A 13,709-nucleotide genomic window follows, 5' to 3' on the forward strand; every position below is an offset into this window, starting at 1 on the left:
TTCATTCCAGTGGATTACACACGTCAGTTCCTCCAGGGGATGGCCTCTCCCGAACAGGACCTAGTGGCTGAGTTTCGCATTAGGGGAGGGAGAGTATGGCCCCGCTCTAATCTTGGCAGACGGAGGGGCCTGCCTTCTGGAGCTGACCTCTGCCGTCTCCTGCCGCCCGGGCCTGTATCTGCCAGGCTCTCAGCACTCGGTGCTGGTCCTGTTCTGTCTTGCAATCCGTTTTCCATCCACAGTGTGTTTGAGAGGAGCTGAGCGTAGTCGCATTGTCCGGGGTGCTGATGTGGCCCACAGGAGAAGGGCTCTGTTCTCCTCCAACAGGGATTCCGAGTGAGAGTCCTCACTTTCTTCCCCTGGGGTGTTGGCAGGGAGCTGTTTCCAATCCAGTACTTAGGGCCAGCCTTTTACCTATGCACCTGTGGGAATTCACTCCTTTGCTCATTAACTGTACCTGGGATGTTCCCCACTCACGGGCTGGCGGGCGGGCGTCAGGCCACGGTCGGTACGGGTTTGGGGATGTGGGTTCTTTTTTTTTTTTTTTTTTTTATATTTTAATTTATTAGAGAGCAAGAGAGAGAGCACAAGGTGGGGCGGGACAAGCAGACTATCCCATGAGCAGGGAGCCTGATGTGGGTTCTGGGATCATGAACTGAGCCGAAGGCAGATGCTTAACCTACGCCCAGGGGGTCCCCCTGGGGATGCCAGTTCTTTGCTGTTGCTTGTGCTCTGCCATGCACTGGCTTGTGCGGCACACTGGACTTTAGAGCCACACAGACCTGGGTTCCAGTCCGTTCTGTAACTTTCTGAAACCCCACTTTCGTGATGTGTGGAACATGTGCAGAAAGACCTAGTTGGCCCGCTGTGGAACCTGAGATGTCCTGTGTGAAGTTACAGGCAGAGTGACGAGCTGCGGTCCTGGCTGCACCCCTGCCATCTGGAAACGTATTGCTGGACTCATCCTCACAGCACCTGTGTGCGGTGGCTCTCATGAGCCCCAGTTTACAGATGAGTTTGGGCTGCCAGCTCACCGCGACCTGTGGTTACGAACGCTGGGGTATCGTAAGGACTCCGAGAGGCACTGGGAGCGTGGGGCTGCTGGTAGAGCTGATGGGGCCTGTAAAGGCTCACGGTGACCCTCCCTGTCTTCCTCCAGAAGCACAGTGGCCATGGACGACCTGGGGGAAAACACCACCGTGCTGTCCACCCTGAGGTCTTTGAACAACTTCATTTCTCAGCGGGTGGAGGCAGGGTCTGGACTGGACGCTTCCGCCTCTGCCCCAAGCTCTCTGCAGATGCAGTACCAGCAGAGCATGCAGGTGAGTGCCCTGTGGCGCGAAGGGGTCTCTGGGTAGAAGACACCTGCCCTTAGGTGGGGCCTGTTCAGGTGCCAGGTAGGTCAGGTGAGTGCCCTGTGTGTTGAGGGGTAGAGAGAAAGTAGAGAAAGATTGAGTATGTCCTGGTCTCAGACTATGTGGGGCTGTTTGCGGATCGTGGCTTCAGTCTGCCACGATGTGGCTTCTGCAGTTTTGCTATAGGAATTCTTATTTCACTTGATTTCACGTTCTTGGCAATGCTTACTGTAGACCATGAGAGAGGGGTCAGGTCTCCTGGACGACTTGAGGTTCCACAAACTTGAGGGGTCAGTCTCCTGGGGCCCCCCAGGGGTCACTGGGGCCACATGAGGAGGGGGTGGTGTGTGCAGCTTGGCCCTGGCCCCTGCCAGTCCGCACGGCTGCCGCGTCAGGCAGCTGCAGCCCCCCGCTCGTGCAGCTGGGGCCGGTCCTCGGTAACGGCCTGTGGCTCTGGGAGCCCTGCAGAGGCCCAGGCAACACTGGTTAAACAAATGCTCCTGTGTTTGCATGCGTTCATTTGCTATTGAATAAATAATTGAATGATTTTGTTTGTTCAGTGGACTGAGTTGCTCACTGCCATTTTTTGGCAAAGACTTTTTATTCCGAAATTGGATCTTTTGTGTTTGTTTTTGGTGTTAAAGCACTTGTTTTGGAAATAATGGTGGTAATTTTTTGTTTTGCTTTTGATTCTTGCTCACTGGCAAAATAAGAAGTTGGCAATTTGGTCTAAAAACGTGTTGTAACCTTGTTGATGCAAATGTTTGGGAACTTTTGGCCAGTCTGTCGGAACTATAGAATCTAGAATTTCCCGGTTCTCACTAAGCTGGTGCTGTGGAGGGCCTCCTCCGTGTGGGGGATCCCGTAGGCAGAGTGAGCTGGTCAGAGTCTTACAGCTGCAAGACCTGTCAGGGCCCTGACCGGGCCCTGTGCTGTCTCGGCACTTCCGGCAGTGGTTTGGTGCCCTGCCAAGCTGCCCCGAACGGCAGGTGGGGGAACTGGGATCCCACAGGTCTGGAGAGTCTGGCAGTCCCCGCCCCCTTGCCCTTTTTTTTAATGCTTGTGTTTCTGTGGGAAAGTGTTTACAGGGGCTCTGCTCCATGTCAGTGTTGGTTTAAATAGAAACATGTTTCAGTTACTTTCCCTCAAATGCAGTCTGTGGGCCAGGAAGATGTGGCCACGGACCGCCTCTCTGGGGCTCCTGGCCGCTGTGCAGTAGGGCCCACGGGAGCTGGGGGCCGTCCTTTGGAGTGGCTGGGCCCTCGCTGCCCGCCGAGACTGGGAAGGCCGGTGAGTTTGATGAGGGTGGACTTCGGAACCCCCACACTCCAGCTGGTGCGAACTGAAATGAGAGAAAATGCCAGAGGATAAAGAAAGTGTGGACTCGGGCCCTCAAAGATGTGTGAGGGGGCGGGTAGAGAAGGTGCCTTTCCTCTGGCCTGGGATTTCTCAGCCTTGGTACTGCCGGCATTTGGGGCTGGAGAATTCTTTGTTTTGCAGCACTTGCTTCTGCCTTATGGGATGTTAAGGGACATCCCTGGCCTCTGCCCACTGGATGCTGGTAGCAAACACATGCTCCCACCCCCTCTTTTGACAGTCAGCAGTGTTTCCAGATGTTGCCAGGTGTCCCTGGTGGAACTGAGAACCCCTCGCTCTAGCCCGTGCTTCTCAAACTTCGGTGTGCGTATGAATCCCGGAGGCTATGTGTAAAGGAGGTTTCTGATGTGGCGTCTCTGGGTGCAGCCTGAGGTTCTGCATTTCTTTTTACTGCCCGGGGGCTGCTGTGTTACCAGCCATTCCTAGAACGCTCAGGCTCTAGTCCACGCGAGGACGATGCCCTAACACGGTCAGTGGTTCTGCGGAACTGTTTGGTGTGTCTTCTGAGGCCCTTCAAGGCTAGACCTACCCTCTGTGGTAGGCCGACTCCTCAGATGGCTCTTAAGTCCCTGGCCCCTGGTGGACCACACTTTCTCCCACTTAAACACTAACGTGGTTTTGTGGCAGCAGGATTTTGCCAGCATAATTAAGAAATCAGTCGACCTGAAGATGGTGGGCCTGACTTACTCAGAGTGGGAGAGGGATTCTGCATGTGGGGGGTTCTCTCTTGCTGGTTTTGGAGGTGGAGAGGGCCACATGGCAAGGGATGTGGGTGGCTTCTAGGACCTGGCAGCAGCCTGGGGCTGACAGCAAGGAAGCGGGACCTTAGTCCTTCAGCCGTGTGAGTGTGAAAGAGGATCCTGAGGTCCAGATGAGTTTAGAACCTGGCCACCAGTGTTGATTTTAGCCTGTGAGACCCTGATCGGACAACCTGGCCATGTGTGCCCGGCCTTCTGTGCATAGAACCTGACTGATAACATGGGGTTTTAGCTGCTGAGTTTGTGGTAATTTTCTACACGGCAATAGGAAACCAACATGCCCTCTTTTCTAGAACAAGCCTACACATTGTCATCTGAAAGTATACCTTTCTCTTCCTGTTATTATTTCCTCTTTGTTTACTGCCTCTCCCCACCCATTTTCCAACGAAGGGCCCAGCATCCATCCTTCTTCCCCAGGGCTGAGTATGGGCCTTGTTGGAGGCAGGTGCTTGGTGTGAGTGTCGGACAAGCCGCTCACCTATTTGGTACCGCTGCTGAGGGTTCTCTTCCCCTTGGGTGTGACCTGGTCAGCTGGAGGAACGAGCGGAGCGGATCCGTTCCAAGTCCCAGGTCGTCCAGGTGGAGCGGGAGAAGATGCAGATGGAGCTGAGCCACAAGAGAGCTCGAGTGGAGCTGGAGCGGGCGGCCAGCACCAGTGCCAGGCGCTATGAGGTGGGTGCGAGCAGGAGCACGGTGCCCGCCAGGCCCTGAGGCAGGCAAGCCTCCGGCATGGAGCCTGGGGGCTCTGCCTCTGGGTTGCGGGGGACGGCCTGGTTCGGCCATAGCCAGCAGCTATGCTTGATGTCCTTGAGGGGGGCAGTGCACGGGGGGACGGCTGTCTGCGCGCATGCCTCTCTGCTGGGCTGCCTGTTCTCCCTGCCACCCCCACCCCAGCCCCCACTTCCCCCTGCCCCGAAGACTTGGGGTGTAAATCCAGCAGAAATACGAGGTACCACAGGATGACAGGCGTAGAAAGTCACCGGGTTGTGTAAAGGTCTCAGGCCCAGGCCGGACCAATCTTGCTCACGTGATTATAGGGCCTCAGAGCAAGGATCTCCAGTCTTGGGGGTACTTCCTGTTGTCCCTGGCTTACTCAGGGCAGACTGGGCAAATGCAACCCCCCATTACCTAGGGAAGGTACTAGGCTTTTACTGAGGGCATAGATCCCTTTTTTTGCTTCGATCAACAGCACTTTGCCAGAGGTTTTCAATGAGTGCTCATGATTTGTGGAAATGCTGCCAAGACTTAGGCAAAGCATTGGACCGGCATGTCTCTGACCTGCCTGCGCTTTCCCCAAGGGTGGATGTCTGGCCCCATTCTTGCCTTATGTGGCACATTTGCACGTTTTCCTAGTCCTGTAAAAATAGCGGATGTCTTCCGGGGTGTGATGCTGGTGGATGTATTCGACCCTGGTATGCAGGCTTCTGGCTGTGGTGTGCCGTGTGGGCCTAGTAGCCCAGGAACATGGCCTACGAGTGGGTCCCACGGCCTTGGCATTGCTCTGGTGTTGCTCCCAGGGCTTCCTCCTAAGGTGGGGCTTTAGCTGGTGTTCTGGGTCGTCCTAGGAGGGACAGTCCTGGAGGAACTAGTGGGAAGGGACAGGGAGAGGCCGTGGGAATCTTGCTGCTCTTAAAAGTGCGTCATTAGGGCCAAAGGTGGCACCAGGGGCCATCAGGTAGTAGGAAGTGGGGTGTTGGTGCTACTACCCTGACTCTCGGGCAGATGGCAGGGGGTATGGAGCCACTGGAATTTTCCTGAGCCATTAGTCCATCAAGGGCCAGACCTGTCCTGGCTGCCTTGGGTCTCCAGGGTGCAGTGCAGGCCGCGGCACCTTAAAGGTGCTTAGAATGCATTGGAACGAGTTGGGGGGTTTGTCTCACGGTTGGTGGAAGTCTTTTCTGGGGGAAATCAAAGCGTACAGGGCTGAGCTAATCCCAGGTCCTCGCTGGGCTTGGCCTCCCTCTGAGAGGCCTTTCCCTTCCCACCCACAGACATAGTTGAATGTGATCTGGAACCATCTGAGCCAGTGGCTTTCAAATTGTCCCTTTGCGTCTTGGACATGTGTCATGGTTTTTCAGGGACTTCCAGTTTGGCCACGGGTGGAGATCTCAGAACCTCTCAGATGGTGAAACTTTGGTTGGTGTCTGAGGTCTGGGGACCTGCAGCGACTGCCTGTGTGAACTTGGGATGGGCAGCCTGGGTAGAGATGCCATGTGCCGCTCTGGGGTGCGGCTGCCAGGGGCCCTGCGTTGTGGAAGGGTCCCCCGACTCTTTGAGGCCAGACTTGCAGCCCCCTCGAGCGGGCCGTGTCCCTCTGTGTTCATCAGGTCCTCCGTGGTGCTGGGCTGGAGAGGCCTGGTCTGAGCGCTTGCCTCGGGTGTGCTGCTGGGCCTTCTGCAGCACCGCCTCCCAGGGAGAGGCCAGAGGTCAGCAGCATCAGGTGCCCACTTGGTGGTCCCTTTGCTTCTGGGGCTGAGGGTGAGCTCCTAAGTGGCTGACTGCCATCTCCGGAGACCACCGGGTCCATCAGAGTGAGGAGTCTCAGTCCTGGGGCTGCCTTCCCAGCATAAGACGCACGGTGGTTCTGCAGGTCTGTGGGAGAAGACGTGCCTGGAGGGGCCTGGCCTCTGGTGGTGTGAGCGGGGCCTGCTGCGTGGCTGGCACCGGTGTAGGAGGGGTCCCCGTCCTGAGGGAGGGGTGGGGTGGGCCTCCCGGCTCCCACTTACTCTCCCCACTCTGGCAGCGCGAGGTGGATCGCAACCAGGAGCTCCTGACGCGCATTCGGCAGCTGCAGGAGCGGGAGGCCGAGGCGGAGGAGAAGATGAAGGAGCAGCTGGAGCGCCATAGGCTGTGTAAGCAGAGCCTGGACGCCGCCAGCCAGAAGCTGCGGGAGAAGGAGGACGGCCTGGCTGCCGCCGGCGAGGTGAGGATTGTCCCAGGGGTGTCGTTTCTCGAGAGAGAGGCGTAGGTGCCCTGGGGTGCTCCTACCACGGTGCTGGGCGGTTTCCTCCGCCTCCTTGCCGTGTGTGTGCAGTGTTTGCATTGTCGTAATCCTAGTAAAAATACTCCTTTTCCACTCTGTGGCCTTCAGTTCATAAATCAAACACTTAGTCTTTGTAATTGTGTGTTTTAGTGGTTGAATAGTGTGCATTTCGTCGTATAAAAACTTTGCTTACGTGCATGCGTCCTGGTAGATGTATGTACATGCACACACATGCGGCAGGTTGCACGTGGCTTTTGACTTCTGTTACTGATGTTGACATACTCCTGGGAGTGGGGTTTCAGGTCTCTGGGGACAGCGTCTGGCTTTTGCTACCAGTGCCATGTTGTCCTGGCGCCGTTGTTGAGGGCTCTGGGTTCCCTGTGGCCTTACCTGTCACGGATGGTGGTATCTTCTGGAAGTACTTGTGGGTTTTTTTTCCCCCTTCCCAAAGGTGTAGTGTTGCCCCTGGATTTGCATTTCTTTGGTTATTAGCAGGTCTGTTAGTATTTGAGAACGTCTTTGGAGGCAGCGCATACGTGAACTGTAGTTCTTACTGTCTCTACCAGTTGAAAGTTGTATGAATCTTAGAAACAGAGCCCAGACATGGATGCTGGTGGAAACTGGACTCTCCTGACCTTCCCCGTCCCTTTGCTGCGGTGCTGCGGATCACAGGTGCAGTGAGGAAAAGGATGAAGCACTGCCCGGGGAGGGAGCAGGGCACGAGATCATTGGTATTCTGTCTCTGCGTGCTTTTCTCGACTTGATAGATCTCGGGAAGCAGGCTGCAGGTTATTTTTGCCTTGGCAACGCTGGAGAGGATGTTAAGGTTGTTCCTACATCTGTCTTCTGATGTGGATGTTGGCAGGAGAGGAGCTGTGATCGGCCTCAAGACAAGTCCCCTTGCTGCCCTTGGCTTGCCTAGGCTGCGTTCTGGAGGCTGGTGTGGGGCCCGTGGGGGAGGGCGGGGCCTGCGCTCTGTTCAGTGAAGAGCGAGGTCGGGGGAGACCCTTGCCACACAGGTTTCAAAGAGGATGAGAGAGGGGCCAGGGTGGGAAGGTGGCGGCCAGTCAGGATGGAGGACCCTGAATTTTGTTTGTTATTTGTACCTCCTTGGAGAAGCCTTCCCTGGTGACTCCATCATCACTGCCCCTGCATGCGCTCTCCCCACCGTGCCTGGGTCGTATGCTCGTCCCCGGGAAGTCCTCCTGCTGACCGCCGGGCTTTCCCGCAGCCGGGTCCTGTGTGCGTTAATTGGATTCAGGAAGACTTCTCAAAGGTCGTTTTCCTAGTTAAATGTATTTTAGGCTCCATTCTTCTGTGATGCGCGGGTTGATAGGCACCCTTGTAACAGAGCAGGTGGATGGAGTAAGGGATGTGGACGGCCTGTGTCAGCCTCCCCTGGGGAACGTGGGTCCTGGGTTGGTGTGGGCCCCCGGGCCATGTGAGAGCGTGTCAGGCCTCCTTGTTGGCAGGGGTTGCCCTGGGACTGCTGGTGTCCCTCACTGTGGGGCGTTTGCTGGACCGGGTCCCTGTCCTCTGGTCCAGGAGGTTAATTTACAGGGATGCTTCTGAGTGGGCTTCCCTGGTGGCCTGATTGGCTGGCTTCTCCTGGGAAAGCCATAGAGGGAGAGCGGTCACCAGATGGTCACTGGGAGGTCACCTGGTGGGGGTGCAGTCTGATGGAAGGGCAGCAGGTCTGCCCCTGAAAGTCCAGAGGCTTGGCCCTGGGCCGGCCTCCCCAGCCCCGGCTTTCTGGCTGAGGGCATGCCTGCGCTTTCCCCAGGGGTGGATGTTTGGCCCCGTTCTTGCCTTCTGGCCGAGGCATTCCCGTGGCTCCTCCGTCCTCGGGGGGCTCCCGTAGCATCGTTCTGAAGACGGCCTCAGTCCTGCATTTCTGATTTCTTGGCAGGACGTGCTTGTGGTTCCCAGGGAGTGTTTAGCTGGGATGGGGGCATGGTGGGGCCTCATTCGGGGCAGGTGTGGTGCGGGGAGCCACACAAGCACACTGGGCACAAGCGAGGGTCCCAAGTGACAGATATCATGGGGCGGCCTCTCGGCAGGCAGCCCATCCCCATGACCCAGTCTTTTCCCATTTGCTTGAGGGAAGCGCGAGGCCGGCCGCAGGCCAGGATACTCTGGCGTTGGGTTGAGGTGTGGCGTCCCCGCCCAGGTCGTGGGTCGGAAGGGAGAAGAGGGCTCGGTCCCTGCCCACAGGAGGGGGTGGCAGGTGCAGGCTCTTTTGGGGCCATTTGTCCTGTGGGCTTGTGGGTCAGGAGCTCACCTCTGTGTGTGCGTCACAGCCCGTAAGCAGCAGCCGTGTCCCCCCCTTCAGACCATCAGCGCGCTGAAGGCGAGGGTCTCCGAGTTGCAGTGGAGCGTGATGAACCAGGAGATGCAGGTGAAGAGCCTGGAGTCTGAGAGGCAGGAGCTCAAGGAGCAGCTGGCCTTGCAGCACAAGTGAGTGGCTGCGCTGGGGTGGGGCCCTGCCCCTTTGCCGGGTGAGCCTGCCCGCGGGTCGCCCTGGGTCCGGTCAGGCTGAAGCCTGCTGGGGCATGTGCCGGGCTGCGCGTCCGGTGGTTCCTGGTGTGGGAGACCGTGAACAGGAAGGCCTTGGCTCGTCATCCTGTGCCCTCTGCGGTCTGTGCACCCAGTGTTCACGCGCGCCGTCTGTGCCGAGCCCCGAGGACCTACAGGTGCCCTTAGGGTCTGTCCTCCCCGTCCATAGGCTGTTGGCTGCAGACACAGGGACCACTGAAGTGAGGGTGAGGAGTGTTTTAAATGTTCTGAGGACAACAGCAGGGAGCAGTCATTTCTTCCCTCCCTGGGGGCTGGGCCCCCTGCTCGCAGAGAGCTTCTCCAGAAGTGAGGCTTTAAGGGCTGTGTGGGGCGCCCCTGGGGCGGGTGGGGTGTGGGCCGGAGGGGCCGTACAGGCGGAGGCCACCTTCTGAGCAGGCATGGAAGTCTGAAAGGTCAGAGGGCGGAGTTCTGTCCCTGGGATCTCGGCCTTTACCTTCGCAGGTGTCGTCCTAGGAGAGCTCTGGACGCTCCTGGGTAGGGTTGGGGGCGTGGGGGGGTCACGGGAGGGGCCTCGGCTGCGGCCGTTCCAGGGGTGTGCAGCGGAGGCGAGGGAAGAGAGCTGGGGGTGTGACCCGAGGAGACCGAGGCCCCAGTGCCCTGGGGTTTGGGGGGTGCACACTGGAGAGCCTCTAGGGTGAGGGTAACTGCTGGCTTTACTACCCACCTCTATCTGCACGCGATGTGCTTTTCTCTCGATAGGAAATGTCAGGAGGCTAATCAGAAGGTTCAGGAGCTCCAGGCCAGCCAGGAAGCGAGGGCCGACCAGGAGCAGAGGATCAGGGTGCGTTACTCCGTCTCAGGCGCAGGCTGTGTCTGGTGGACATCCCGGTGGTGGTCTCAGCCATCCAGCTGCTTTAGCCGGGGCACGCTTCGGGTGTCCGGGGACCGTGAGCTGCCCGTGCCCACGTACTGTGGACACTGTCGCTTGTCTCTGTGTGTGCCGTGCTCGGGGCTGGGGCTGCTGCCCCCCACCTCCCCCCAGCGTTGCTTCCCTGTCAGGCCTCGGCCTCCTGGACCCCCCGCCTCTGCTCTCCCACGTGCCGTTCTCTGGCCGTGGTGCCCGCCCGGCTCTGGCACCTCCCCGCTGTGCAGCCCGCTGGCCCGCCTCCCGCAGCGGGCTTGCCTGCACGGCGCAGTGTCTGCCCTTCTCCCAGACTTACCTGTGTCCTGTGTTGCCCTGGCCCCGCTGCTTGGCCTGCACGGGGCGCAGAGCTGCACCTCTTAATGTCTGTGGACTCACTGACTTGGTCCTGGTCTCACGCGCTGAGCTTGTTCCTTGACTTGTCGCTGACGGATGCCAGCTGTCCCCAGTGTGTCTCGAGGGGACTGCAGGTCGTGAAGGAAAGGCTTTCGTCCGCAACGTGCAGAAGACTCGCTTGTTATGCGGGGTCTAGTGTGGCTGGAGCGGGTCTGGCAGGGGAGGAGTGCTGTGTTGGACCGACGTGCTTATTCAGGGAGCCTTGGCTGCCTGTCCTTGGGCAGGTGTGTGCCAGGGCCTCGCGCCCGAGGGCGGCGCAGCACCGAGGTGTGACCCCGGCCTGTAGTGCCACGTCGGGGTGCCCCTGGAAGGGAACGCGGAGGACGCCGCACAGAGGCACCCCTGGTGTTTTGGAGCGGGGCCGGGCCATGGGGGTCGACTTTTTCCTCTCTGTCCCTGGCCTCCCTCAGGATCTGGAGCAGAAGCTGTCCCTGCAGGAACAGGATGCTGCGGTCGTGAAGAATATGAAGTCTGAGCTGGTGCGGCTGCCCAAGATGGAGAGGGAGCTGAAGCAGCTGCGGGAGGAGAGCGCCTACCTGCGGTGAGGCAGGCAGGGCGGGGTGCAGGGCAGGGCCGGCCATGCCAGGCTGCCCTCCCCCTCCTTCCTCCTTCCCTCCCTCCCCCGTCCCCAGGTGCCCGTTGACAGACATGTTTCCGGCCTTGCCAGGGAGATGCGAGAGACCAATGGGCTGCTCAGGGAGGAGGTGGAGGGGCTGCGGCGGCGGCTGGGACGGCAGGAGAAGATGCAGGAGAGTCTGGTCGTCCTGGAGCTGGAGAAGGAGGTGGGGCCCCGGGGACAGTGGGCTGTTCCCTGTGGGTGTCCTCTGTCTGTCCGGGGGACCCTGGGTGTTTCAGTCCAGTGTTCCAGTCCCCCTCCTGAAACGTGGAAGTGCTGGGCTGCTGGAGGCCTGAACAGTGGCCCCAGAACTGTGCCCGGCCTCCTGGGCAGGCCCTCGTGAGCCAGCCCGTGGTGGGGAGACTCGGCTGGGGAGTGCAGTGGCCCGGGGTCAGGCATCCTCGCATGGGCAGGGGACGCGTGGGGGAGTCAGAGAGGTGTCATGTGGGGAGGACCCAACCCCCCCGCTGCTCTGGTGTGGGAGACGGAGGAGGGCCTCTAGAAGCTGGAGAGGGCTGGAAATGGCTTCTTCCCAAGAGCCTCCAGAAGGAGCTGTGAGCGCGTGTGTTGTGTTCTCAGCCGTCCGGCGGAAACGCGAGAGCTGATACAGGTAGTGAGTCAGAGAGAGGAGGCGGTGTGGAAAACCCGACCCCAGCCTGGTTCCCACCCGCAGCTGTGAGCAGGTGCCCGGGCTCCATTTCTCCTGCTCCTGGACTCCCCGTGGCGGTCTGTGGGGCCATGTGGCACAGCTGGCCGCAGGACTTGGTGCTGCAAGCATCCCGCTTCTCCCGCGTGCGCGTGCGGGGGCGCGGAAGCTCTGTCTCAGCCAGGGCACACAAGTGACGCCGCCACTCGGCCTTGCTCTCCTCCTCCTAAGCCACGGGCCTCTGTTGTTTCCTGGGTAATGGGGCTGTGCTGGCGGCTGCCTGCTCTTGGCCAGACAGGCCGCCTCTGGCCGCGCAGGGCGGGAGCCAGGCTCCTCTAGGATGCTGGCTTCCGTACGGACTTAGCCTGAAGACACAGCTCCAGACAGAGCAGTGTCTCCTCTCAGCACTTCTGAAATTGGTTAAGATTCTGTCTCCAGAGTCACACTGCCTCGCGTGAAATCCCGCCATGGATGCTTGGTGGCTGTGTGACCCTGGGCAGGTGACTCAGCCTCTCTGTCTGCCTGTATAATGAGGAAGAGCAGTGTCTGCCTCGCAGGGTCAGGAGGGCTCAGTGAATTCACGTCCCGTGCTTAAACAGTGCCTGGCCCTTGGGGATGGTCACTGAACATCGGCTCCAGCGACAGAGTCGTTAACCAGCCGTGCCCCGCATGTGATAGGCCGTCCGGTGACGGAGTGAATGCAGTGATGCGAGCAGGGCGCTTGGCCTGGGCAAGGGGTGGGGGGAGGCCAGACAGAGGCACGTGGTCCTTGCCCTCACATTGCTTGCATTCTGGAAGAGGTGGGGGAAACTCTGACGTGGGATGTGGGTCAGAGTGTGGCCAGGCAGGCGATGTCCCCACCTCCTGTTCTGCCTGTGGGGCCCCGGGCCCGAGTCGGCCATGTCAGCTGGGGGTAGTTTGGCTCTAAGGCCAAATGTGTCTACCCTGGGGCCCGGCGTCCTGTGGAGCCCCTGGAACGTGGGAGAGGCAGCGGGTTCTTGTGGTTTCAGCGCCCAGGTCTGCCCTGGGGCGCGGGCTGTTTTTATGGGACCACGCATGCGGCTGTTTACCACCCTTGTCCCTACTCCCCGGTGCTTTCCCTGCTGAGACTCTTACCTGACTCGGTGGGACCGCGAACAAATGAGGCCGAGCGTGCTCGTGGTGGGCGTAAGCTGTCTGCTCCGGGGTGGACTCGGGGCGCTTCGGCCTTTAGCTCAGAGATAAGAGCAGGCTGTTCTGAGGGATCAGGGAGACTTAACATCCTCCTCATCGCTGTTGCCTTTGCGTGAGGCTCTTTGGTCTGGGGCCTGAGGTGGGGTTGCGTGAAGAAGGGCAGCAGGCGGCCGCGGAGGCCTCGGAAGGGAGATGCTGGGGTCGCGGTGCTCTTAGCATTCACCTCCTTGTCTTTCCAGAGGCTGCTGGCAAAGCTGCAGAGCTGGGAGCGGCTGGAGCAGACCACGGGCTTGAGCATCAGGTAGGCGGAGGGCGCCACTGACCCCACGGCCCTGCCTCCCCGGCGTCGCCAGCAGCCGCCCTGCTCGAGGCTGCCGGGGCGGCTCCTGCTGGGGCCGCTCACGTCGGGTGAGGTACTTCCGCCATGGCGGGGACGGGCCCGAAGTGACTCTCCTGCCGAAGTCTGAGCAACTTCCTCACGTAAGGTCGGTGGCCGAGTGTCGGCAGGGATCTGATTGCCTTGCGCCGTCGGGCTTTGCGAAGGGACTCCGTGTATGCTCAGGGAGCAGTTGCGTTTGGGGCAGGCCATTCCTTTTAGGCAAACACAACCGAGATGAACTGAGTTTTGGGGAGAAAAGGGGAGGTGCCATCGTGGAGGATTGTTGTGCCCGTCTGGCCCCCGCAGCAGCCTGGGACCCTCTGTGTCAAGCTGTTGCCAGCAGGGGAGCGGCCGGATGCAGGGGGGCTGTGGTGGGGGCTGCCGGGCAGGGAGCTGGCCTCTCGTTCTCCGCTGGGGAGGATGGCCAGGGCAGGCATCTTTCCGCCGCTCCCTGCCCACAGTCCCACACGTTCTGCCGCCCATCCTTCTGGGGGCCCCTTTCCCTCTTTCTCCAGCGTTGCTGCCTGTCCCTCGGTCCCCAGGACTCTGGGCTCCACTGCGGACTCCCCCTTCCCCGCAGCTCTGTC

General features: G+C 59.8%; 1 protein-coding gene across 11 annotated transcripts in view; it reads left to right on the plus strand.

The window, feature by feature from the left end:
- The window catches only part of MAD1L1 (mitotic arrest deficient 1 like 1), a 315,585-nt gene that overhangs the window by 1,783 nt on the left and 300,093 nt on the right, over window positions 1–13,709 (plus strand). For 7 of the 11 annotated variants that reach the window (XM_064593404.1, XM_064593403.1, XM_064593406.1 and 4 more), the window contains exons 2-9: window positions 1,160–1,322; window positions 4,022–4,162; window positions 6,234–6,413; window positions 8,806–8,930; window positions 9,750–9,831; window positions 10,719–10,849; window positions 10,976–11,090; window positions 12,983–13,044. In XM_064593404.1, coding sequence (XP_064449474.1) covers window positions 1,173–1,322; window positions 4,022–4,162; window positions 6,234–6,413; window positions 8,806–8,930; window positions 9,750–9,831; window positions 10,719–10,849; window positions 10,976–11,090; window positions 12,983–13,044 — 986 coding nt within the window. In that variant the 5' untranslated portion in view covers window positions 1,160–1,172. Of the gene's footprint in view, window positions 1–9; window positions 1,061–1,159; window positions 1,323–4,021; window positions 4,163–6,233; window positions 6,414–8,805; window positions 8,931–9,749; window positions 9,832–10,718; window positions 10,850–10,975; window positions 11,091–12,982; window positions 13,045–13,709 lie in introns of those variants that run through there. The other 4 variants (XM_045875920.3, XM_064593408.1, XM_064593411.1 and 1 more) reach the window with 4 other exon arrangements.

This window comes from Mirounga angustirostris, unplaced genomic scaffold (assembly GCF_029215605.1).
Source record: "Mirounga angustirostris isolate CCGP_5_RB_7025 unplaced genomic scaffold, mMirAng1.0.hap1 SCAF_5, whole genome shotgun sequence".
NCBI lineage: Eukaryota > Metazoa > Chordata > Mammalia > Carnivora > Phocidae > Mirounga > Mirounga angustirostris.